This window comes from Lepidochelys kempii, chromosome 16 (assembly GCF_965140285.1).
Source record: "Lepidochelys kempii isolate rLepKem1 chromosome 16, rLepKem1.hap1, whole genome shotgun sequence".
Taxonomy (NCBI): domain Eukaryota; kingdom Metazoa; phylum Chordata; order Testudines; family Cheloniidae; genus Lepidochelys; species Lepidochelys kempii.
This window is the reverse complement of record NC_136395.1, coordinates 20,451,476-20,476,361: the sequence shown is the minus strand read 5'-3', so window position 1 is coordinate 20,476,361 and position 24,886 is coordinate 20,451,476. Positions and strand designations below refer to the sequence as shown.

General features: G+C 46.2%; 2 protein-coding genes across 9 annotated transcripts in view; one reads left to right on the top strand and one right to left on the bottom strand.

The window, feature by feature from the left end:
* Positions 1-24,886, top strand: part of VAV2 (vav guanine nucleotide exchange factor 2) — a 326,386-nt gene that overhangs the window by 196,056 nt on the left and 105,444 nt on the right. For all 8 annotated transcript variants that reach the window (XM_073313966.2, XM_073313965.2, XM_073313964.2 and 5 more), the window contains one exon: positions 2,797-2,855. In XM_073313966.2, coding sequence (XP_073170067.1) covers positions 2,797-2,855 — 59 coding nt within the window. The remainder of the gene's footprint in view (positions 1-2,796; positions 2,856-24,886) is intronic.
* On the bottom strand, positions 12,709-23,089 carry LOC140899270 (uncharacterized). Its single transcript, XM_073314491.2, has 3 exons — positions 22,530-23,089; positions 21,421-21,942; positions 12,709-12,758 (listed from the first exon to the last, which is right to left on the bottom strand). The coding sequence occupies exons 1-3, from the start codon at positions 23,083-23,085 to the stop codon at positions 12,709-12,711; spliced, it is 1,128 nt and encodes a 375-aa protein (XP_073170592.2). The 5' UTR covers positions 23,086-23,089.

The following is a 24,886-nucleotide window of genomic DNA, read 5'->3' as shown; positions in this document are numbered from 1 at the left end:
CTCTCGTAGGGGTGGAAGCTTTTTGTTGCCAAAACTGTGCGTTTTTGGTGACAAAAGTCCCATTGTAGTATGTATGTTCTTGCTGTTTTGTCACCAAAAGGCAGTTTTTGGCAACAAAACTTGACAGTGTAGACAAGCCTTAGAGTGCTGAAATGGAAAACTCTTCATAGCCATGTGCATCCCTCTCTTTTTCGGTGTTTGCTTCCTCTCCACACCTATCCGCCAGAGCAACATAAATTGGTTAGTCTCTAAGGTGCCACAAGTACACCTTTTCTTTTTGCGAATACAGACTAACACGGCTGCTACTCTGAAACCTGTCATTACACAGGATTGTTTCACCTTATCTATCGTCAGTTTCACTTTCTGCTGTTTCTGCAGTAGTCCAGTGCTTTGGGGTTGGGTTTTCAACACTGCAGGAAATGTTGAAATGAAAAAGGAAAAAAAAATGCAATCGAAAATTCCTCCAATTGAAATCCTTTCTTTTTTTTTAATCCCTCCCCCCCCGCCCAACAATTCAGATCCTATTTTGTAAAATCCCCCAGCCACCGACCTGCTTTCTCTTTCTTTAACTACACCTGCATTTTCAGTTTAGTGTAGATAGCAGATTTTAAAGTTGAATATAGGTAATTTTCAAAAAAGTGAAACACAGGAAAGTTCAATTTAGGGGGAGAGAAAAAACAACCCAAGCAGCCAACGAATCCAAAAGGGGAAACAAAAAACAATGAAAGTTCTCTGACCAAAAACGGGTGCTAAGAAAGACAAAAGCCATTTCGAGCACAACAGATACTACTAAATGTTGTTGAATACAGCTGTGCCTGAAATCTAGAGAGATTTGGCCATATTGAGAGGTCAAAAGGTTTTGTCTTGCTTTCTTGTTAAGTGTCTCATTGGCAGAGTCTCGGCTGATCTCTCTCTCTTTCCTGAGAGATCCTCAGTGTGCTGGCTACAGCCCTGCGGATATACCTGTCTTGTATGCTTTATAAATGTCACCATCCTAATCCCCCACTCTGCATCTTACCGTCACCAGCCTTCTGGCCAGGGAGGACTGAAAAGGACTCTAGTTTTGACAGGTTTTGAATCATGATCCACCAGAGGAACTGGTAGTGAGCATAAGTGCTGGATCTAGGGCTGCTGGGGGTGCTGGTGCACCTCCTGGCTTGAAGTAATAATAACAACCGAAGTACATGGTTTCTGCCTTCAGCACTCCCACTATACAAATTGTTCCAGCACCACTGGTCATGAGCATGACCTGAGGCCTTCCTGTCCCCTGCTAGCTTGGGCAGCAAGAATCCAAGAGCAGAGCCTATGTTTTCCTGCCCGGCAATAGAGTGGCCAGATTTGAAAGAAAGTTCAGCACAGAGGGCATCACAATGGAGGCTGCTGGAGGCTGAGATCTTCAGAAAATCTGGTCCTAATACTGAGTTACCAGTTCATGATGTCACCTGATAGTTCTAGTAAAGCTTTGCATTTACATGTCATCCTGCATGTGAGGATCTCAAAGCAATTTTATAAACACTTCCTAACAGCTCTGTGAGGTAGGTAAGAACTTGTATCCCTGTTTTACAGATGGGGAAATTGAATCCCAGGCAAGCTAGCACTTAGTGAAGCTCAGATATTCTGTGGTGGTTCCCGGAATAGAACCCAGGAGTCCTTACTGCCACGCCCAGGTACTAACCACTTCCTTGGAAGTTCACTAGCTAAAGAGGATTTTGTGATGCCAAGCAGCTGGAAAAGAGGAGATCCAGGAAAGAAAATATTGCAAGGAAATATAAAATAGGGTTTAATTTTTTTTTCTTTCCAGGGGCTGCAAAATGATGGTTGCAGGTTCTATTTTTTTTAAATGAAAAGTGGGTTCAGTTTTTCTCATTAGAGGTCAAAATTGCAGCATATTTTGTCAATTTACAAGAGTTATCAGAGCTACACCTGGTAGAAAAACAGGATGAATTTTTCACAGCATACATATTAATGATATATTTTTTCTGTATGCCACTTATCAGATTTTGGGTTAGATCTATTATGAAAACAAGACAATGATCCAAGTTCACCCTGGTATAAGTGGACACAACTACATTGAAATGATAGGAGTTGAGTCCACTTTACACTAGCAGTGAAATTAGGCTCAATCTTTTTATTTCATGTGCAAAAAGATCATAAATCATCCAATAAAAGAATACCAGGCTAGAATTCTTCAAGAGGTACTGATTATTGCATAAAACCATTAGAGCAGGTCTAGAATTATTGTGCATGAGCTCCAAGGTGGAATTTCCTTGTATTACATTGTTACCTATTTGGTTCCTTTATATTAGAAGGTTAGAATTTTTGTTTGTTTCCATTCAGCAGCAAAAACAAAAGTTGTGTTAGCATTGATAGAATGTCATGTGAACACGATGATCCCTATGCGCTGTCATAAGCCCTTGTGTGTTGTCTTCTGGTTTGTTGGAATGTTCGGAAGCCATGGGAATGAAGAAAGAACTCTAATTTTACTTTGCCTCTTGATAGGGTTGTGATCTCAGCTTTAATAAAGTTTAGTGGGGCAGGGACCATCTTTCTGTTCAATGTTTGTACAGCACCTAACACAATGGGTCCTGATCAATGACCGGGGCTGCTAGGAACTACCACATAACAGATAAGGGCCTATTTGTCAGCGGGGCTGTGCACTCACATTTCAGTAGTAGTCAATGGTAGCAGCAGGTCTGAAAATTGATCCCCAAGTATCTTTCTCTCCATTAGCTTCAGCTATAGCTTCCCTTTTCTATTGTAATCACACCAGGGTTTCTTTTTTTTTCTCCTTTCCAGGTTATATCAGCTGTATCCAGACTTTCCCACCACAGTATCGTTCAAACCAAAGGAATTAGGTAAGATTCTTTTAACATGATGCTTTAGATAAAATTGGCTTCCCCTCCACCCCCAGCGGACTCTCCTTGTGTTTAATCGCATTGGAATCTATAAAGATAATAAATTGGCAGTGTGCATGTTAAAAGTTAGACAGCAAACAGGCTGCCTTTGAGATCAGTACATGGTGCTTATTAAAGTGCACTGCTGACTACAGTTTATACCCTTCCCTAGCAGCACAGACAGAGCAAAGAGCGTGTAGGTAGTGTGCATGCGTGCAATGGGGCACAGTCACTGCAGGGTGGGCACAGATAGAAGTGAGAGGGAGATGTTTCCTCCTCCTAAACTTTTTACAGTCCTGTGTATGTCCCCTCTCTCAATAAATCTGCCACACTCCTGCATTTCCCCCCAACTGTCCTTAGGTTTTATGGTGACTGCACCTCTGTTCTGTACGTTCCCAAAATAACCCACACAGAGTGTTTGTTTTTTTTAATGCAAACTCTCTTGTGGCATCTGGTAGAATCCTGGGTTGTTCCATGCAGGAAAACTGGGATCTTGGCCACACAAGCCTAGTTCCTCTTCCTGGGAATAAACACCCTTCTGTCTTGTTGGATCTACAGCCATCCTGGGCCTGAAACAAAGCACTGTCCCCCTTTCCTACCACTCACTTCAAAGGCTGGCTGCTGTCTTTGAAATGCTAATGACGGTTAAATAGCTGGCCAGGAAAACCCTAACAAATCAGGCTCCAGTCACTGAAATGAAGGGGATTATGTGGGCTAGAGGGAGCCTCTTGGAGATTTTGGTAGTCCACAACCTGCAGGGAGAATGTGGAGCCTGATTTCATTGGGTCAGTGTCCTGGCTGTGACTGAAAGACCAGGGAAAAGCTGTTTTCGTTGTTTAAAAAGTCCAACTCGTTCTTTATGATCAGTGTGGGAAGTTTGACACTGATGTTTGCTGACACACTGCTCCCCTTCCCCGTGATGGTCTGATTCCCCTAACCTTGGGAGAGCAGAATTCTGGCTGCCCCCTCAGCCTGCCCCTGACAACTGTAGTACTGGGGGGATTGCTGTTAAGGGCTCAGCTTCCGGGCTAGGTGCTGTGTAGCTCTAGTTAGGCACAGCCAGTTGGAACGGGAAACAAAATGAAGCTGAGCTCCTGAAAAGCACCAAGCAACCACTGAGCACCACAGCAAGGCTCCATGAAAGTGGCAAAACACCTCCTGTGTCAGAGAGGGAAGTGCCGAAGGATCCCTGGCTACCCAGATCTTCAGGCCGCTGACTCTGAAAGGGGCTGCATTAGGGGTTGTGACTTTCACCATTGGGCTGCAGTAGATTCATAGTGCAGGCTTGTTTGGGGAGAATGCCTTCCCTTTTGCACATCTGCCCATGGAAGGCTAGCTGCTGGGCAAAAACGGTGCTCCAGTTCGCACATACAGGATGCTGCTGTTGAGTGAGTCATGGTCTAGAACTCCCAAGCTCACTTCCCAGCTCTGATCCTTTCTCTATGGCCTTTGGCCAGTCGCTTCACTCCAGTCTACACGCAGATTTTGTATCAGTCCAACTGTTGGTTAGAGGGATGATTTTTGTTGTTTTTACTGACATGTTTCTACTAGTGCAACCCCAAGTGTGGAGACAGTCATAGCGGCAGTCAGCTGATTCCCCTTCCCATACAAGAATAGACATAAAGTGCCTTTATTTTGGTATAACTGTATCCACACTATGGGGTTTGTACCACTGGAACTATACTGATATGGTTAAAGGGATACAAGTTTTGTGTGTAAGATGAGCCCTAAACAGTGAAACTGACAGATTCCACAAGGTACAATGGGCACTGTAGTGAGTGAATGTTTGTAAAGTGCTTTGAGGATCAAAAGCACCATCTGAGTTAGGCACTGTTTGTTTATTCAGAGTAGTCTTGAGTCCTGGAGAAGACTATAGTGATTATTATTTTAAGGGGAAAAGTGCATCAAAGCATTGTGGGAGCTGGGGGAGGGAAATCCACATGTATAAATTACACTGACATTGCAAAAGGTAATCTTAAAAACGTAGGCCCTGGCTTGGCGTGTTGCTTACACCATCTTGCAGGTCATTCACTCTTTTCTAATCACGCATCCAGGTATGAAAGGTGTATTATTACTTTATAGGAAGAGCAAGCTGGCCATACTGCTAAGCCTGCTGTAGATAAATAACGTTCCGCAAGGCCTGAATCACATACTTCCATTGAAGTCAATTGGGAGACTCCCATTAAGTTTCATGGGGGCTGGTTGGAGCCTCAAGTCCAGTAGACAGCAGGGATGCAAGAGGCATGATGGCTTGCAGTCCATTGGTGTGATATTTCCCCCCCTACAGTATAGCTATTAAATTTTCACATTTATTTTATTACAGGCTTTTAAAATTCCCATTAAATTCTCTTATGTGGAAGTCTTTTGCCTAGTAATTACAGAAGCAAAGAGTGTTGATGACACTCTTTCTGTCTTTCTTTCTGACTCCAAGTTTTTCCTATACGTTAACCCCACTTTCCCCCGTTCGTCAGCTGCCCATACAAGAATGCATAGTGCTGATTGCTTTCTTCACCCTAAAAAAAAAAGCCCATCAAAGTTCTTCCTCTTCTCACCATCACCTACCCCAGCAATAAGCAAATACATGCCTTTTGTCCATTCCTGCATTTTTTTTTTTTAAAGTAGGTCACTTCTTGCACCATCATCTTAAAAAGCCTTGGCTATGGAAGCCAAGCGCCGATGAACTTTATATGAAAACTAGCAGCAGCCTTTGCTCTCTGAAATGACTGCAGACATCTGCCATCTCGGAACCCGATCCCTGCTCCTCTTTATGCAGGTCTCTACCGATAACAGCAATCCCTTCCCTGGCTTAGGGAGGCTGTTTTTTATGGATGTCTTAAGATCCCAGAGCCCGGGCTCTAGCCCTAATGTCTACACTGCAGTTTTATGTCCACGCAGCCCTAGTCACCTGACCCAGGCCAGCTGCAGGTGTTTTATTGAAGTGTAGGTGTACTCTAAAGGTCTGATCCAAAGCCTGTTGAAATCAATGGAAAAACTCCCATTGACTTTTGGCTTTGGATCAAACCCTAAGCACTTAGAAAACCGAACAAATATAGTCCCCTTGTTCACACATTGTATATAGTCTTCAGCACTGTTAAATGAAGGTATTTTCTCCCCAATGCATTTTTTAGCTTTAGACTTCGGGATCACACAGGAAAATCCATATTTAAAAAAAAAACCCAGCTCCCCAAGCCTATTGTTTTTCTTGAATATGTCCCATGATCATGCAATCTCCCACAAAGGACAAAAAGATAAAATAAAACTCATATGTTACTCAGTAACAGAAGGAATCTTTCTACCTAATAAAGACTTTCTAGATGCGTGGACCTTGCCAGAGAAACCCTGCCTCACAGAGTAATTCAGGTGGCTATCAGAATAGCTCTGCAGTGATGACAGAGTGTTTCCTCCAAAGAACAAGCTATAAATAGCAAAAGCCTATCCTTAATGAAATGTTTTGTTTGCAGTATACCACTGCAGTTGGACTTAATCTGTGGCAGCTGTAGCTACAGACAGCGCTGTATGTTTACTTCTTGTGCTGTGTTGTTATTTCAGTGGCAGGTTTTTGAATTTGTTTGAAGGGCCTTAGTGCATGTTGCATTGACTTACCTCCTGGCTAGTGCTCTGCCTCTATTGATTGCTAAGATAAAAATGGGTTTATCTGTCGCACAAGGTTGTTTGTTCAACATAAGCTGTTATCCCTCCCACCTTCATCTCCCCACTAATTAAACAAGCCTCCCCCCACACCACCACACACACAATTACAGGACCCACCACCCACTATTTGTTGTGCTCTGGGTTGCTGCAGGGCCACTCAATCCACAAAAGCCAGGTGGTTTCAAACCATTACACACCACAGTGACCATGTCCCTTGACGTTTTGAATACTCTTCCATGCATAATGAGAGTCTTGCTGCTAAGGGAGCTTTATTATTACGTTAAGAAGAGACTTTTTCTGCCTGTATCTCTGATCCAAGGTCTTAAAAGGAAGAGGATGATGATGTGGTTAAGACACTAGACGGACCTGGGTTCAATTCCTGGCTCTGCCCCAGATTCCCTGGCTGACTCTGGTCACATCACTTAATTTCTCTGTGTCTCATTTTCCCGTCTGTCCAATGGGGATGATGATCCTTCCTTTGTCTAGTCTCTTAGAGTGTTATGCGTATATGCAGAACCTAGCATAACTGGTTTCTGAGCTCAGTGAGGGCTTCTAGGCGCTACAGAAATTGAATAATATTTTTTCCTGTAGCACACCTCACTGTAATAGCCAAGTGTAGTGTTTTTTCACAGTGCAAAGTGGATACACGGTTGGGGATACAGAGAAGGAGGTGGTTCTGGTGTAATTTTTCATCCCTAGAGAGAGGGAATCTCTGTTTAACTCCTTTCTCTCTGTTTCATACTGCCACCCATCACCATAGTATCTTAGTACCTTCTATGTAAAATCAATAGCTGTAGTGAAATCACAAGTGGATTTCCTGGAATCTCTGGCGTGGCTGTCACGTAGTATCAATACACCTGCCCTCCTCAGTCAATCACAGGTCTGGTCAGCTGACTACTTTTCTTTTCCCCGGTTGCTTTGTTAATCCCACCGCTGACATCAGACTTGAAGCAGGTGGGGGGAAAATGGCGCATTGGCGGAAGAGCTGTCATTGAAGGAATGGACCATAGTCTTCTCGGTAGCTAGAGGACAGAGTAGGGAATCGGGCAGTCCCAATCCATACCAAATTTGGTCACTTCCCTGAGATTTAACAGGCTCTTCTGTGCCTTGCCCTCAGATTGCTATCTCCTTCCCTTTTAAAGAGGGCAGCTGTCACAAGGAGAGTATTGTTCTCAAATGGATGAGTTTGAGAGCCCTTCGGGAGGCTGGCTATTTGCAGATCCTGTGCTAATGTAAATTTCCAATAACTGGATTAATGAGGTATATACGTTTAAAAAAACAGAACTATAAACAGCACGTACATAGCAAAAATCCCCCACTCTCAGTGTGGGGCTGAATTACTCTGGTGAAGACACTTTCAAAACCCCAGTGCTTTACAATACAGAGACTGTTCTTAGGGAAGTTTTGTGTAATTAACACAGCTACCATGATTACAATAATCAGTGGGCTGCGCAATATACCAAAGCCAATGAGACTCAAAGAAAAAACCTTTTCCCTTGAAACTCTATGCTGCATGATTTACACAGCATTGATAATTGCAGTAAAAGAAAAAAATGGGGACGGATCACCAAATTCATGTGAATAGTGCTAGTTACGGAGCACAGATGCGATCAGCGACAAATGCTCTAATACCTACTGTGATCACTGGTAATAAGAATTACATGTGGTCTTCTGGGATCCCCACCTAGAGAATCTCAATCCACATTGTCCTTGGCAAGGGAGATCATTTAATTGATTTCAGACAATCTCCTAGCCATAAATTAAAGCCCATTGAGACATAGGGCACTGATTTTATCTGGACATTTTAGCTTACAGATAATGGTAATGATTCATTGTTGTTCTGTTGCACTGAAGAATAGCCCTTACACAGCTCCAACTTGAAGTCATGTCTCCATTGTGCTAGGTGCTGTACAAACATACAATGGAAGACAGTTCCTGTCCCAAAGACTTCACAGTCTAACTAAAGAAGCGTGAGATTAAAACAGTATTATTGTCCCCATTTACAGATGGGGACACCCCAATTCAACAAGCAGTTGCCTATCTTTAGGCTTGTGGGTAGTCCCATTAGCTTTAAAGTACTTAAAGTTAGGCATGTGCTTAAGTACCTTGCTAAATCGGGGCAGAGAGATTGTGATTTGCCCCAGGGAGTCCATGGCAGAGCTGAGAACTGATTTCCGTTCTCCTGAGTCCAGTCCTGTGCCTCAACCATCCATGTTCCATGCACTCTGCAACTGACTAAGCCGCCCTAAGGCAGTTCACTCAAGCCTTGGGCTTTCAAAGGTCTACTTGCGTGCTGAGCTTTGTTCCTTGAAGTCCATGGCAGATCTCCTATTAATTTCAATGAGCACAGAATTGGTCCTTTAGTCCATGAGGGCATTTTTTTCTTTCATTAAAATGCTGGAATCCATCTTGCACATCCAAGCTGGGGGAGTGCAGCAAATTAGAACTAGTCTAGGTGGTGCCAGGTTGCCAAATATCCCTGTAGAATCATCCAGTGTGGCTATTGTGGCTTGCTCACTTTGTGCCTTAGTTTATCATACTGGAGATACGGTGTGATTAGTATCCTCAGAAGGCAAACACGAGGGGTATATGGATTATATACAGCGACACGGCACTTGTAATTACATCCCGGCTCTTGTTTGCCTATTATGAATAGCACTTGCAGGAAACGTTCTTGCATTGTGTGCGATCCCCGCCAGTCTCTCAGAAATGAACGCGCTGGTTCGGGAGACAGCAGCTGGGTTTATTCCCAGCCACATGCATGTGGTTGCTGTTTAATTGCATCTACAGTGTGAAAACATCTTTCAAGCAGGCTGCATGCTCCTCTGACACAAGGAGGACACCAGACATTATTGGGGAGTCTGGTGGTCTTTAAGGTGCCACTGGTCTCCTCGTTGTTTTTGTGGATACAGACTAACACGGCTACCGCTCTGATACTTGAGACGTTATTGGATACATTTTGAGGCTTTGAGAAAGTATCGTGTGTTGCAGCCATGTTCTTGATTATTCACCAGTCAGGTTAAATAATAGAGAGAGAGACTGAATGGGGATAAATGTTGGCGACATTGTGGTGAAAGAGGAGATTTTAAGCGTATGTGGTAGACATGTCCAGCCATTAGAGATTATTGGAAGCAATACATAACCAAATATTATAAACTGTTGGATATCCATGACCAAAGGATCCTCCCAGGGCTTCCTAGTAGAAATGGTCAAACGAAAAGAAATGAAGAATTAATCTCTCATCAGCTAGTTGATGCTAGGCGATTGACAGCTGCAGTGCAAAAAGAAAAACAGTCCAAAACTAGAAGAATGATTTTGTTTTTATTTTAAAAGGGAAGTTGTTATGGGAAAATTTAAATGTCCAAAGTCACTTTTCAATAATGTTAGGCTCTTGGCTTCAATAATATCTTGTGGCAGTGAGTTCCACCGGCTGAATGTGGTCTGCTTGGGGTGGGTTGGAAAGCATGTCCTTTTATCTGTTTGAAATGTATATTTCCCTTGGAAACTGAGTTCTGCAAGCGGAGCAGGAGGTTTAGAAATAACGGTTCATGCTACCTCATCCATTTTTAATGTGTGCGCGCAGTGCAGCTATTTGAAAATATAAAGGAGTTAGCGGGTTCAAAGAGCCATTCTTGAAAGTAAATCCCTTATATGTGAACTGAAACCCCTGGAGTGACTGTGCAATGACACCGCAGCTAATAGAATGGATTTTTTTTTAAAATCCCACTATTAGCAAACGGGGGAGGGGGGAATCTTATTTTGGTCAGACCTGCTTGCATAGGGAGGTACTCAGCCTCTTGGCCAAGTCATGGCTGTGCACTGACCCTGCTTTGGTGGAGGGACAGAGAATGAGTGTTTGTCTGTACTTGCTTTGGGGAACTAGGTCCGGATTCTGACCTTTCTTGAGGCTTTTTTTCACTGCTAAAGAGCTGGAGTTTTTTGCCTCAGGGTCATGGTGTGTGTGTGTGTGAGAGAGATCCCGAGGCAAAACCAGGAGATAAGGCATGTTAGTTTTATCACAAAGCAAAGTACGCTAACCCCCAGCCTGGGGTTTGTCTCAGGAGGTTAACCAAAGTGCCTTGTTTTCCCTGTGTTTTTGCCTTGGGAGAGCTCACAAATGCTAGTTGCCCCGAGGTTAAAAAAACGGCATCCTTCTTAGCAGTGAAGACAAGCCCTTGGCTGGGAGCATGTTGCCCAAGGACACGTGACACTTGTTGCTGAGGGGATGCACTTGATCTCAGGGGATGAGGTGCTGCTGATTACAGGGCCTGGAGAAGTCACTGTAGATCATCAGCCGGGATGTCCTGCTTTGCATGCCAGCAAATGGCGAGTGAGCGCGTCGGTGGGTGAGGGAAATGGAGAGGCTGCAGGGTTTAGAGTAGGCCTGGGAGAATAGGCCAGCTGGGTTCTGTTCCTGGCAGTGCCACAAACTTTCAGGGGAGCTTTTGGGCATTAACCACAGGCCATTTATTGAAGTGTCTAAGTGTGGATGTAGTTCAGGCACCTACCTGTGATGATGCCAGCTTGAACGCCACTGGGCCTCAGCTTCCCCACCTGCAGAATGCGAGTCGCGTGTGGGAAGGAGAGGCGTCCGTCTGTGATGTCTGTAAAGTGCATTCAGGTCTCACCCGGGAGGCACTACATCACCGTGAATTATTTCTCCAGGGCCTAGTAAAGTCAATGGAAAGACTCCCGTTGATGACTCCAGTGGGCATGGGATCGGGCCCCATGGTGAAAAAGGCTCAGGGTGATACTTGCCGAAGCATCTAAGTGACATAGGAGCGTGAGCTCCTTTACCTTGGCCTTGCGCTCTCAGCTCATTTAGGCGCTTTAGAAAAGCCCATCCTCTGGCTCTCAAACAGAGGGGTGTGCTCTGACTTCCGCTTTTGTTCCAGCACTTGCAGGAGGTGGGAGGCTCCTGGTACAAATAAAGGCAAGTAACATTCAAAATCAGTGCATCTCTTCCTTGATTGAACCCCTGCGGCGCTCATGTTCACACGGACTTATTCCAGCTGTGAATACCACAAAGGAACGGGCCACGGGGTACAGAAGCCTATTGAGCCATCCACATGCTAATGTCAGCTAGCTCGTACCAGGTGAATGTTGCTTCAGGAGCAAGTCCTAAAGAGTGTGTTGCTTTTCTCTTGTACAACTGCCGGGGCTTGCTGTATGTAGCAGCATTTGTCATTGAGCCCGGTGCCATGAAAAATTGCAGCGTTCCTCTCCAGTCCTTGACTTGTTCTCCTGACTTTCATTGCTTAACAATGCGTCACCTTGCTTGCAAAGGGGTGCAGTGTTCAGCCTTTCAATCATCTGCTCTTTGTTCTTGCCTCCTAGCCCAGCACCACATGCTGCCATGAAAACCTCTCTGGCAGGAGAGATCTGACAATAGAGGGCAGACAATAGGACGAAACAGGCACCTCTTAGTCAGGCTTAAACCCCTGAGGCTGTGACTGCACAGTGCAACATGCTTCCCCTGTCCCAACCCAGAGTAGCTGGGTTGTGATGCATGGAAGGCTAGGGGAGATGGAGTCCCCCTCCATTTCTAAGGCCCCCCCTTTGCTGCTATGCGTCCATAAAGGGAGGAACGGGGACCATATGGCAACAGATCCACAGTCCCTGCTTCTGAACTCCTTCGCCTGTGCCCTGGCCCCAACCACAGCCAAAAACCAGTGTGGAGGAAGCTAGGGCATGCAGTGACGAGGTGGTGTAGAACCCTGGCATTAGTCTGAAACTGCAGAACTGCACCAGTTTCATTGCATTTGGGGCCCTCTGTGGCCGCTGAGAAGAGAGTAGGATGTTGCCCTCTCTGTTTAAAGGAACACTGTCAAAATGGACATGCCCCAGTTCTCAGGTCATGTCCCTGAACCCTCTGAATGCTGGCGATTTAGCTCAAATGGGACTCTCCTGCAACCCACCTTTGTCAGCAAAACCAAAGTCCGACTGACAAGATTTTGCATCCCTCTGCCCAGCACTACCTTCAAAACAAACTGCCCCTCCTGCTGTGGGGAAATCTGTTGCCAGGTTGAGCTTCTGTACTAAGGAACCTGCTGCTATCACCAGTGAGTGTGTCTATGGCACGGGGTTTTCCCATGTGTGTTGTGTGGTCCCTCCCCTCAGCCTGCCTGTACTGTTCAAGAGATTATAACATTATAGGGTTCCTCTAGCGCAGTAAGGGAGCAGCATTCACGTGCATTACAATGCCCTGCCTGTCTGGAAGAAGAGGGATGGAGACCGACTAAGCAGGCGGCTGCCTTGACTTGCCCATACAGCAAACCAAGGCTGGTATATCTGATTTTCAGTAGATGAGGCCCAAAAGTGCCCCTTTAACGTATCACGGCACATGCCTGTAACTGATTTTCTATCAAGCCCAGAGCAAGTGTGACGAGGTGCTAGCCTCTCTCCAGGATGATGATTTTTCAAGAAGCTCCCAGGACTAGAGCTGAAGAAATTCTTGATTCTTTTGGTATGGTGGCCAAACTGGGGGTGTGAGGAAAAGTTCATTGCATGAGAGCCCTGAAGCGCTTACAGTCTAAATGGAGGAGAGACCCAAAAGGATGGGAAGGAAACAAAGACCACAGGGAGGTTTTCCCACGGTCGCACAGCTGGGAATAGAGCCTAGATCTTTTGAATCCCGGTTAATACCGTATCCGTTGGACCAAAGTAGGCCTGAGTCAGAACTCTCAGATCCAAACTCCTCCACGCCTGGCGTGTTGATTGAGGAATTAAATCCAGAGCTGAGGCCAAATTCTCCATCTTGCTTCACACTCCCTAATTGTCTGAACCCAAATACTGGATGGGAGCAGCCTTACATTTGGTGTGGGAGTGATATCAGAAACAGAAGTTTGTGTTCCTGCCAGCAAAACTGGGCTCCTGCAAATCCAAGTGTCAGGTCCCCCACAAGGCAATTAACCAAGAAGAAATCACTTCCGCTCACCATCCCGGAGGAGAGAAGGGATAATAAGTGAAAATCTTTTATATGGATTTGAAAAAATTCTCCTGTGTAATGCAGCCCTCATGCTGTTTGCATTTGGCCGCTAGTCCCTTCGCCCCAAGGGATGGTAGATCAACTCAGGATGTGGCTCTAGCCAGATGTGAATCTGACAAGCAATTAAAGTCTCTAGCGATTAAGTTTGGAAATGTCTGCAGGCAGTGATTCTGAGGAGGAGGTACTAATGGGATCTCTTATCCTAGATGGTTTGGTTTACTCGGACCATTTTACTCACAGTCGTCATGCTCTCAGTAATTACCTATGCCCGTTATATATATATATATTTATAATGCTATTGTGGATCCATTGGGCACAGTTAAGTATTACTATAAAATGGGTTTAGAAGGTTGTGTAATGAATCCATGTCCTGAAAACACACTTGCTTACTCCTAGAACCCTGCTTCTTCAGCTCCACAAACTCACACCTCTGCTGCCTGAGCCAAAAGAAGGTTTTTACCTCTGGATGGCAGTAACCCCTGTATCCCATCTGTCGGCCAGTTGCTAGAGGGCAACAGCTTTTTGTCATTCATACACCCAAAGCCAGTACACTTCAGAGAGTGAATGCATGTAGTGACTTCTGTCGCGGTACCTTTTTTAGGGATTCCAGCATTCAGGAGTGGAAAGGACACAGTGACTAGAAATAGATTTAAAAGTCAGGCTTTATTTAGGCTGTGTGTTTCCACAGTCAGTACAAACAAGCCCCCTTTCTTTCCCCATTTTTAAAATACAATACCGAACAGGATAAATGTCATGACCTAAAGATTGGGTGGCCTCCTACATCTCTTGGAATCCAATTTGCACTTGCGTCTCCTAGGGTGAAAGACTAGTGTGTTGAAACTCCTTTAGCCTAATGCCACAGATTGCTCTGATGGCGTGATGAATGCATGTACTGCATAAATGGTCCTTGCTCATCATCTTCCGCATACAGTAATACTGATGCTGCCAAGAGTCGCAGACCCCATCTTTTGTATAAAGACTTCACATTACCTCAGTGAACTTGAGGCAAAGTCCCAGGGGACAAATGCTAGCATGCTGCAAAACACCCAAATGAACTCTCATCAAGACGTTAAGGAGCAGATTCTCTGCTGATGTAAATTGGCATAGCTCCATTTAAGTCATTGAACTCAATGGAGCTATGACCGTTTATATCAGCTGAGGATGTGGCCCTTGGTGCTTATGATTTCCCAGCCCAATACACCTAACAGCCAAGGACTAGCTGAAAGGGAAGAAATGTGCCCAAGGGGATACAGCACCGGAGAAGAAAAGGAAGGGACCTGCTCAAAATATGGGCCATGCTTTGTATCAATGCTGGCGAGTTGAACCAAAACCCCAGCTCCAAACCACTGCTGTACATTAGAAAAGCTTAAATCACTGCCAGCCCCTGGCTCCCTGTTGGCCTGAGTCGAACTCCTGGATTTGACAGTCCTGAAGTCTGGAGAATTTCAGATCCAGATGCAGATTTGCCTGTACAGATTGGCTGATATAACTGGAGAACTCTGCATTGATTTGTTTTATTCCCCTCAGGAATGGGCAATGGTACCAACATTTTTTGGGGAATCCCACCATCAGCCCATTCAGAGAGGAGAGCTCTCTTACCTTCATAGATTTTAAGGTCAGAAGGGACCATCGAGATCATCTAGTCTGACCTCCTGCACATTGCGGGCCACACATCTTCACCCAGCCACTCACTCCTGTAACAAACCCATAACGTCTGGCTGAGTTACTGAAGTCCTCAACTCATGGTTTAAAGACTTCAAGTTACAGAGAATTCACCATTTACACTAGTTTAAACCTGCAATTGACCCATGCCCCATGCTGCAGAGGAAGGCAAAACCCGCCCAGGGTCTCTGCCAATCTGACCAGGGGGAAAATTCTTTCCCGACCCCAAATATGGTGATCAGTTAGATCCTGCGCATGTGGGCAAGACCCACCAAGCAGATACCTGGGGAAGAATTCTCTGTGGTAACTCAGAGCCCTCCTCATCTAGTGTCTCTCCGACTCTGCCCCTCTCTTGTTTGCTTCAGCTGGATTCATCCCCAAGTCTGATAAAGCTGCTGAAAAATCTGTTGTTATTAGTGAGATCCAATGGAGAAAGTATTAACCTATCCAGACCCAGCCTCTCCCAATATGCCAACCTTCTCCTGGCTTGAGGCCATGTGTCCCCAGTCTAATGCCCGACCCATTTTCCCCAAGTCCTTTAGAAGAGTATCAAAACCTATCTCAGAATTAACTGCAATAGTGCATGACAGACAACAAAGGACATGGGCACAATTGTGTTGAGTCCCTTTGGAACCATATTCAATGGATGTTCCAACAGAAAAATGACTGAAAACGTAAGAATGACCATACTGGATCAGACCAATGGTCCGTCTAACCCAGTGGACTCTATAGTGGCCAGTTCCAGATGTTTCAGAGGAAATGAACAGAACAGGGCAATTGTTGAGTGATACATCACCCCTGTCGTCCAGTCCTAGCTTCTGGCAGTCAGAGGTTTAGGCACACCCGAGTGTGGGGTTACGTGCATGACCATCTTGGCTAATTGGACTATCCTCCATGAATGTATCTAATTCTCAGTTGAGGCCTGTAGGCACTACTTTAATACAAATAATGAACAACAATAATGCAGATTAGTTGTTAGGGAGAAATTATTTATGGGTGACTTTATTTCTATTTGCACATGGGTGTTTCTTATGGTGACTCCAGCTCATAAGGTGCTTGCACGGGTTATATAGACCATCTCTGCTGCTGGGACTATTGAAAATATTTTAATACCTTGCTTAGATGCAGGTAAAGCATAATTTAGTAGGGTTTTTAAATAGCTTTTTTCTTTTAATGAAAATATTTACTAATGTCAGGAAATTGTAGGGAATCATGGGGAAACTGTTAATCATCCATGGAATGCATTGCAGTTCTGCACATTCTGGCTCTTGGATGCATAGATGTCACTTATCTTTATATTTCTGAAGGTAGAGTCAGCAGAGAGCGATTAAGAATTGTGAATTTTGGCTGAGCTATTGCTTTCTTTTGTTTGGCAATGATGAGGTTAGTAATCAGGGGCATTTTGTGACCTAATAGCTAAAAGCTGCCATGGCTTATGGCTTGGTCTGTCTTTCCGATTTCTCAGTCTGAAGAGGGTTGGTGTGCTTGAGCTCAGAATAGTGCTGTTCCCTTTACGAAAAAGTACATCATGTGGCCCTACTCAGCCCCTAATGTCAGAGTATTTCAAGTGTCGAGTAGTGGAGTTTGGTGCGTGTGTTTGTGTTTTACAGGTCCCTCTCTGTGCCCAATCTACAGCTTTGTGTCTGCTTCAGCCAGAGCTACAGAGCCTTGATTCTTTAGATTAAGTTATAGCAACTCATGCTGTCAGCTCTGGTGGTCCCTTGGTTCAATTCTCAGCGTACTGGCCAAGATGGCGGCCATCCTATGTGCATGTGGAAGAAACATGTATGTGTGCACACAATTACAATACGTATATATGTGTAGATGAGACCTTGTTATATGAAGTGGCCCTAGCCAGAAGTACTTTCGTTTTTCACTCCTCTCATGCTCATCCTTATCGGAACCTCAAGGAGCTCCCCATTTTGCCCATGCCCTGCAATGTGGCCAGGCCTTGTTCTCCTGAAGGAATTGTGGAAAGGACTAGTGATGCCCAGTCAGGCATCTCTCCAGTGGAAGGAGGCTGTCTCTCAGGAATTACCTCTGCAAGTGATTCAGGGCATGTCTTCACTGCTGGAGTTAGTCCACTGGAGCTAGCCTAGCTCACGAGAGAGCTGCTACACTGCAAAACAACGCTCCAGCTACCCAGAGTGATTGGATCAGCCACTGATGAGTTGCGCTCACTTGAACTGTTGCATTCTTCGCTCAAGCATCAGCAGCCCTGAAGCTTCAAACAGACCCTTCCCATCCCTTAACCCCTGTGACATGCAGCTAGCTTGAGCTGAAAGCATCACCTAAAAGGTAGAGAGCTTTGTGTGTGGATGGAAGTTGGGTTAGGGGCAACACTTGGGTTATACTTTGTGCTAATGCCACAGTGAAAACAAGCCCTAAAACAAGCCCAGCAACCCCCAAATTCTCACCCTGGCTCTGCTGCTGACTCCGTCAGTTAACCTGTCAGCTGTCATGAGCCAGGGGTGGGTGTTTAAACTGCAGTGTAGACATACCCTTAGTGTTCCAGGAAACCTGGTGTTAAACATTTTTTTTTTTAAATTGCGGGGTGAGTATATTTTCAATCCGTTGGAAGTACTTAACACCAACCAATCAAACCATCACCTGGCTTCTTGGATGGATCATTGGCTATTCACAAAACATCTAGACCCTTAAATCCCAGGAGGGCTGTATAGATGCAGGAGAAACCTAAGGCGATGCCTGAAAAGTGACCTTCACTAAGTGTGCCATATGAGCGGCAACTGCTTGTCCAGGACTGATTGGTCGGAGTAGAAGCTCTTTGTCACAGAAAGCTATGTCTGCATGTTGTGACAGTTGTGATTATTTTTTTATAGATGAGATTTATTATAAGCCATGCCCTGGAGTTCCAAACCGTCTCAGCCAATCAGGATGCAGCATCAGAAGCTGCATGTTTAATTATTGAAAGGAAGCTGTCAAGTCCTCCGTACTGACGTGCCTTGAAAAGTTCTATTTTACCGGAAGCCCACCTCCTTATTTCCATTTAGCGTTTAGAATAACCTCCATCTGCACTCGCACTCTGCAACTGTTTCCCCCAGTCACACAGGTGTGACAATGGCTCCAGGCCAACAAGGGAGTGTTGAAAATGGTCCACTGACAGCAAAGGGCCAGATCTTTCTCTGCTGTAAATCAGCATCCCTTCTTTGAAGCCAGTGGAGCTATGTCCATTCAGGCTGCCTGATGATTGGGCACAAAAAAAGCTTATACTGAAAGTGCCATTTCTAAAGTGAGGTTCAACTTGTGAGGTTATAATCTTGGTGGCGTTGCACCTTGCCTTCAAGTTTCGTTGTGCTTCCTCTGTACATTTCTTCAAAACATTTCAAATCCTGCCCAACTTTAGGGGAGTTCGTTCTTAAACTAGCTAAACTATCCTGTTCTCTCTTGATTTCTCAAATAGTCTTATTTATGCAGTAGTCGCAATATAAATGATTACTAAGAAGGAAAGGGGTTACACCAGTTGAGGATCTGTCCCCGGAGCAAACTGTAAAATCGAGATGGAGACTCTGAATATCCCAAAGATTTGAGCAAGTGGGGAAGGGAACTGGATCTAGGGTTTTGGTTCAGGTCTATCTCTGTGGCAAAAGGGACTCTATCATACAACGTTGTGAACAGATTCGAGACCTGCACTAGGGGTGCTGATGGACTTTCAGATGAACCCAAAACCCCAGCTTAGATTTACCTATGGATTTCACAGGTGGTGTTAAATGACTTCCTCCTCCATCTATACAGAAGAGAGAGAGTGTGATATTTTGTGACCACCAAGAAACGGATCCTGGCTGAAGCCTCCTCTGCTGGTTGCATAGCTACATGCATTAAGGCCAAAGTTTTCAGACTGCGGCACCTAAATCCACATTTAGGTGTCTAAGGGTATGTCTACACTACGAAATTAGGTCGAATTTATAGAAGTCGGTTTTTTTGAAATCGGTTTTATATATTCCAGTGTGTGTGTCCCCACAGAAAATGCTCTAAGTGCATTAAGTGCATTAACTCGGCGGAGCGCTTCCACAGTACCGAGGCAAGCGTCGACTTCCGGAGCGTTGCACTGTGGGTAGCTATCCCACAGTTCCCGCAGTCTCCGCTGCCCATTGGAATTCTGGGTTGATATCCCAATGCCTGATGGGGCTAAAACATTGTCGCGGGTGGTTCTGGGTACATATCGTCAGGACCCCGTTCCCACCCTTCCTCCCCCCGTGAAAGCAAGGGCAGACAATCATTTCGCGCCTTTTTTGTCTGCTGCCAGCCAAAGATATAAAGGATAGATGGAGTGGGTCAGAACAAGAAATAGACCAGATTTGTTTTGTACTCATTTTCCTCCTCCCCTGTCTAGATCACACTGCAGTCAGTCACAGAGAAGGCGCAGCGAGGTTAATCTAGCCATGTATCAATCAGAGGCCAGGCTAACCTCCTTGTTCCAATAACAACGATAACTTTGGTGCACCATTTCTTATTGGAACCCTCCGTGCAGTCCTGCCTGAAATACTCCTTGATGTACAGGCACACCCTTTGTTGATTTTAGCTCCCTGAAGCCAACCCTGTAAGCCGTGTCGTCAGTCGCCCCTCCCTCCGTCAGAGCAACGGCAGACAATCGTTCCGCGCCTTTTTTCTGTGCGGACGCCATACCAAGGCAAGCATGGAGGCCGCTGAGCTCATTTTGGCAATTAGGAGCACATCAACCACCACACGCATTATCCAGCAGTATATGCAGCACCAGAACATGGCAACGCGATACCGGGCGAGGAGGCGACGTCAGCGCGGTCCCGTGAGCGATCAGGACATGGACACAGATTTCTCTGAAAGCATGGGCCCTGCCAATGCATGCATCATGGTGCTAATGGGGCAGGTTCATGCTGTGGAACGCCGATTCTGGGCTCGGGAAACAAGCACAGACTGGTGGGACCGCATAGTGTTGCAGGTCTGGGACGATTCCCAGTGGCTGCGAAACTTTCGCATGCGTAAGGGCACTTTCATGGAACTTTGTGACTTGCTTTCCCCTGCCCTGAAGCGCATGAATACCAGGATGAGAGCAGCCCTCACAGTTGAGAAGCGAGTGGCGATAGCCCTGTGGAAGCTTGCAACGCCAGACAGCTACCGGTCAGTTGGGAATCAATTTGGAGTGGGCAAATCTACTGTGGGGGCTGCTGTGATGCAAGTAGCTCACGCAATCAAAGATCTGCTGATATCAAGGGTAGTGACCCTGGGAAATGTGCAGGTCATAGTGGATGGCTTTGCTGCAATGGGATTCCCTAACTGTGGTGGGGCTATAGACGGAACCCATATCCCTATCTTGGCACCGGAGCACCAAGCCAGCGAGTACATAAACCGCAAGGGGTACTTTTCGATAGTGCTGCAAGCTCTGGTGGATCACAAGGGACGTTTCACCAACATCAACGTGGGATGGCCGGGAAAGGTGCATGACGCTCGCATCTTCAGGAACTCTGGTCTGTTTCAAAAGCTGCAGGAAGGGACTTTCTTCCCAGACCAGAAAATAACTGTTGGGGATGTTGAAATGCCTATATGTATCCTTGGGGACCCAGCCTACCCCTTAATGCCATGGCTCATGAAGCCGTACACAGGCAGCCTGGACAGTGGTCAGGAGCTGTTCAACTACAGGCTGAGCAAGTGCAGAATGGTGGTAGAATGTGCATTTGGACGTTTAAAGGCGCGCTGGCGCAGTTTACTGACTCGCTTAGACCTCAGCGAAACCAATATTCCCACTGTTATTACTGCTTGCTGTGTGCTCCATAATATCTGTGAGAGTAAGGGGGAGACGTTTATGGCGGGGTGGGAGGTTGAGGCAAATCGCCTAGCTGCTGGTTACGCGCAGCCAGACACCAGGGCGGTTAGAAGAGCTCAGGAGGGCGCGGTACGCATCAGAGAAGCTTTGAAAACCAGTTTCATGACTGGCCAGGCTACAGTGTGAAAGTTCTGTTTGTTTCTCCTTGATGCAACCCCCCGCCCCTTGGTTCACTCTACTTCCCTGTAAGCTAACCACCCTCCCCTCCTCCCTTTAATCACCGCTTGCAGAGGCAATAAAGTCATTGCTGCTTCACAGTCATGCATTCGTTATTCATTCATCACACAAATAGGGAGATGACTACCAAGGTATCCCAGGAGGGGTGGTGGAGGAGGGAAGGAAAATGCCACACAGCACTTTAAGCACAGCACTTTAAAAGTTTACAACTTTAAAATTTATTGAATGACAGCCTTCTTTTTTTTGGGCAATCCTCTGTTGTGGAGTGGCTGGTTGGCTGGAGGCCCCCCACTGCGTTCTTGGGCGTCTGGGTGTGGAGGCTATGGAACTTGGGGAGGAGGGCGGTTGGTTACAGAGGGGCAGCAGTGGCAGTCTGTGCTCCAGCTGCCTTTGCTGCAGCTCAACCATACACTGGAGCATTCTGGTTTGGTCCTGCAGCAGCCTCAGCATTGAATCCTGCCTCCTCTCATCACGCTGCCGCCACATTTGAGCTTCAGCCCTGTCTTCAGCCCGCCACTTACTCTCTTCAGCCCGCCACTTACTCTCTTCAGCCCTCCACCTCTCCTCCCGGTCATTTTGTGCTTTCCTGCACTCTGACATTATTTGCCTCCACGCATTCGTCTGTGCTCTGTCAGTGTGGGAGGACAGCATGAGCTCGGAGAACATTTCATCGCGAGTGCGTTTTTTTTTCTTTCTAAGCTTCACTAGCCTCTGGGAAGGAGAAGATCCTGTGATCATTGAAACACATGCAGCTGGTGGAGAAAAAAAAAGGGACAGCGGTATTTAAAAAGACACATTTTATAAAACAGTCGCTACACTCTTTCAGGGTAAACCTTGCTGTTAACATTACATACATAGCACATGTGCTTTCATTACAAGGTCGCATTTTGCCTCCTCCCACCGCGTGACTACCTCCTCAACCTTCCCCCCTCCCTGTGGCTAACAGCGGGGAACATTTCTGTTCAGCCACAGGCAAACAGCCCAGCAGGAATGGGCTATACTGAGTGTCCCTGAAGAAAAGCACCCTATTTCAACCAGGTGACCATGAATTATATCTCACTCTCCTGAGGATAACACAGAGAGAGAAAGAACGGATTTTGGTTGAATGCCAGCAAACATACACTGCAATGCTTTGTTCTACAGTGATTCCCGAGTATGTGTTACTGGCCTGGAGTGATAAAGTGTCCTACCATGAAGGACAAAATAAGGCTGCCCTCCCCAGAAACCTTTTGCAAAGGCTTTAGGACTACATCTAGGAGAACCGCAAATGCCAGGGCAAAGTAATCCTTTCACATGCTTGCTTTTAAACCATGTACAGCATTTTAAAAGGTACACTCACCAGAGGTCCCTTCTCCGCCTGCTGGGTCCAGGAGGCAGCCTTGGGTGGGTTCGGGGGGTACTGGCTCCAGGTCTAGGGTGAGAAACAGTTCCTGGCTGTCGGGAAAACCGGTTTCTCCGCTTGCTTGCTGTGAGCTATCTACAACCTCCTCCTCCTCATCATCTTCTTCGTCCCCAAAACCTGCTTCCGTATTGCCTCCATCTCCATTGAAGGAGTCAAACAACACGGCTGGGGTAGTGGTGGCTGAACCCCCTAAAATGGCATGCAGCTCATCATAGAAGCGGCATGTTTGGGGCTCTGACCCAGAGCGGCTGTTCGCCTCTCTGGTTTTCTGGTAGGCTTGCCTCAGCTCCTTCAGTTTCACGCGGCACTGCTTCGGGTCCCTGTTATGGCCTCTGTCCTTCATGCCCTGGGAGATTTTAACAAAGGTTTTGGCATTTCGAAAACTGGAACGGAGTTCTGATAGCACGGATTCCTCTCCCCAAACAGCGATCAGATCCCGTACCTCCCGTTCGGTCCATGCTGGAGCTCTTTTGCGATTCTGGGACTCCATCATGGTCACCTGCAGCTTGCCACGCTGGCCAAACAGGAAATGAGATTCAAAAGTTCGCGGTTCTTTTCCTGTCTACCTGGCCAGTGCATCTGAGTTGAGAGTGCTGTCCAGAGCGGTCAGAATGGAGCACTCTGGGATAGTTCCCGGAGGCCAATACCATCGAATTGTGTCCACAGTACCCCAAATTTGAGCTGGGAACGTCGATTTAAGCGCTAATCCACTTGTCAGGGGTGGAGTAAGGAAATCGATTTTAAGAGCCCTTTAAGTCGAAATAAAGGGCTTCACTGTGTGGACGGGTGCAGGTTTAAATCGATTTAATGTTGCTAAATTCGACCTAAAGTCCTAGTGTAGACCAGGGCTAAGTAAAAGTGGACTAACTCTTAGCAATGCTTAGCGCCGTTGCTTCTTATTGACTTCTCTAGCCACTGTCTGCAATTCTGAAAAATGAGCTTATGTAGGTGCCTAAATATGGATTTAAGTGCCTAACCTTAGGTACCCATTTGAAAATGGGGACCTATGCCCTTAAGTGTGGCAGAGCTGTCCAGCAAATAGAGCTTCCCGGTGTGACCAGCCCTATCAGTACAGGATGATGATCTGTGTTATATTCTGCCTGAATTGCAAGGGCATCGGTGTTAATTTCCTATTGGTGAAAGGAAAAAACTCCCATGTGCAGTTGCTCTTTTTGGTGCTTATGGAACATATAGCCACTCCCACTTTAGATCAGTGTCATTCTATCCTGTCTTCCTTGCACGCCCCTCTGCCCGGGCCTTGCCTCTGCGTTGAAACCAATAGCAAAGCTCCCCTGGGTTTCACTGGACGTAAAATCCAGCCCCTAACTTTACGGAATAACCACAAGTGACAAAGTCTGATGATTATGTCAGTAAAAAGTGATTGGGCCAGATCCTCCGTAGCTCAGCCAGTTTGCACCAGCAGAGGATTTGGTCCATTGCACTTGTCGTGAAATGCTCCAGTGGAAGCAGCCACCATTTCACCGGTGGCACATGCATAACTTTAGCCCTTTAAAAGGCAGGTTTTAAAAAGTATGGGTTGGGAAAAAAGGCAGGGCAGAGCTCAGGGTAGCGTGTCAGCCCTGAGGCCCTTAGAGGGATGGGGTCAGCTCTGCTAGGGGTGAGTCATCTCATCCTAGTCCCTGGTGGATGTTCGCCCACATCACAAAGTTATTTGCATGGAGCCTCTGCTTCAGTGGCCACAAACTGAAACAGGTGGGGTGCTGCTGACCGGGACTGTAACAGAACAAGGAGTGAGAAGTTTGGGCAGCACTTGTCTGATACCATGGCTGGCCTTTAGCCGTGCCAATGGTCCTTCACTTCCATAAGGACTGCATACCTCCAGGGATGGGAAACAAATAAGGCAGCTTCCTCTGTGTTGTATTACAACGTGGTTTGCCTCTAACAAGCTAATATGGGAAATCATCTTAGTAAAATGAGCCATCTCCATGACGCTGAGCATTCTCTGACCGCACCCCCAAGATGTCTGCAGCCTGGCTTTCGGTTTCTGGGCCCAGATCTCAGAGGATGAAAACATAATTAGGAATAAATCTTCCCGTTTCTGTCTGTTAACGTCAAGTTGCAGTTTATCTAGCTGTTCCCATTTAATAATGCACAAGGGATAGCAGCCAAGCAACACACGGGCTGTGCTGTGTCCATCAGAATGGAGGGTGGGTTAGTGTGCACGCACGTGTAACACCGACTGATCCCGGACGTCGGAATCGAACCTCTGGAGCTAAATGCATGAGCCTCTCTGGCATGAGCTGAAAGCCACATGTTTATTAGGTAAGGCTGTA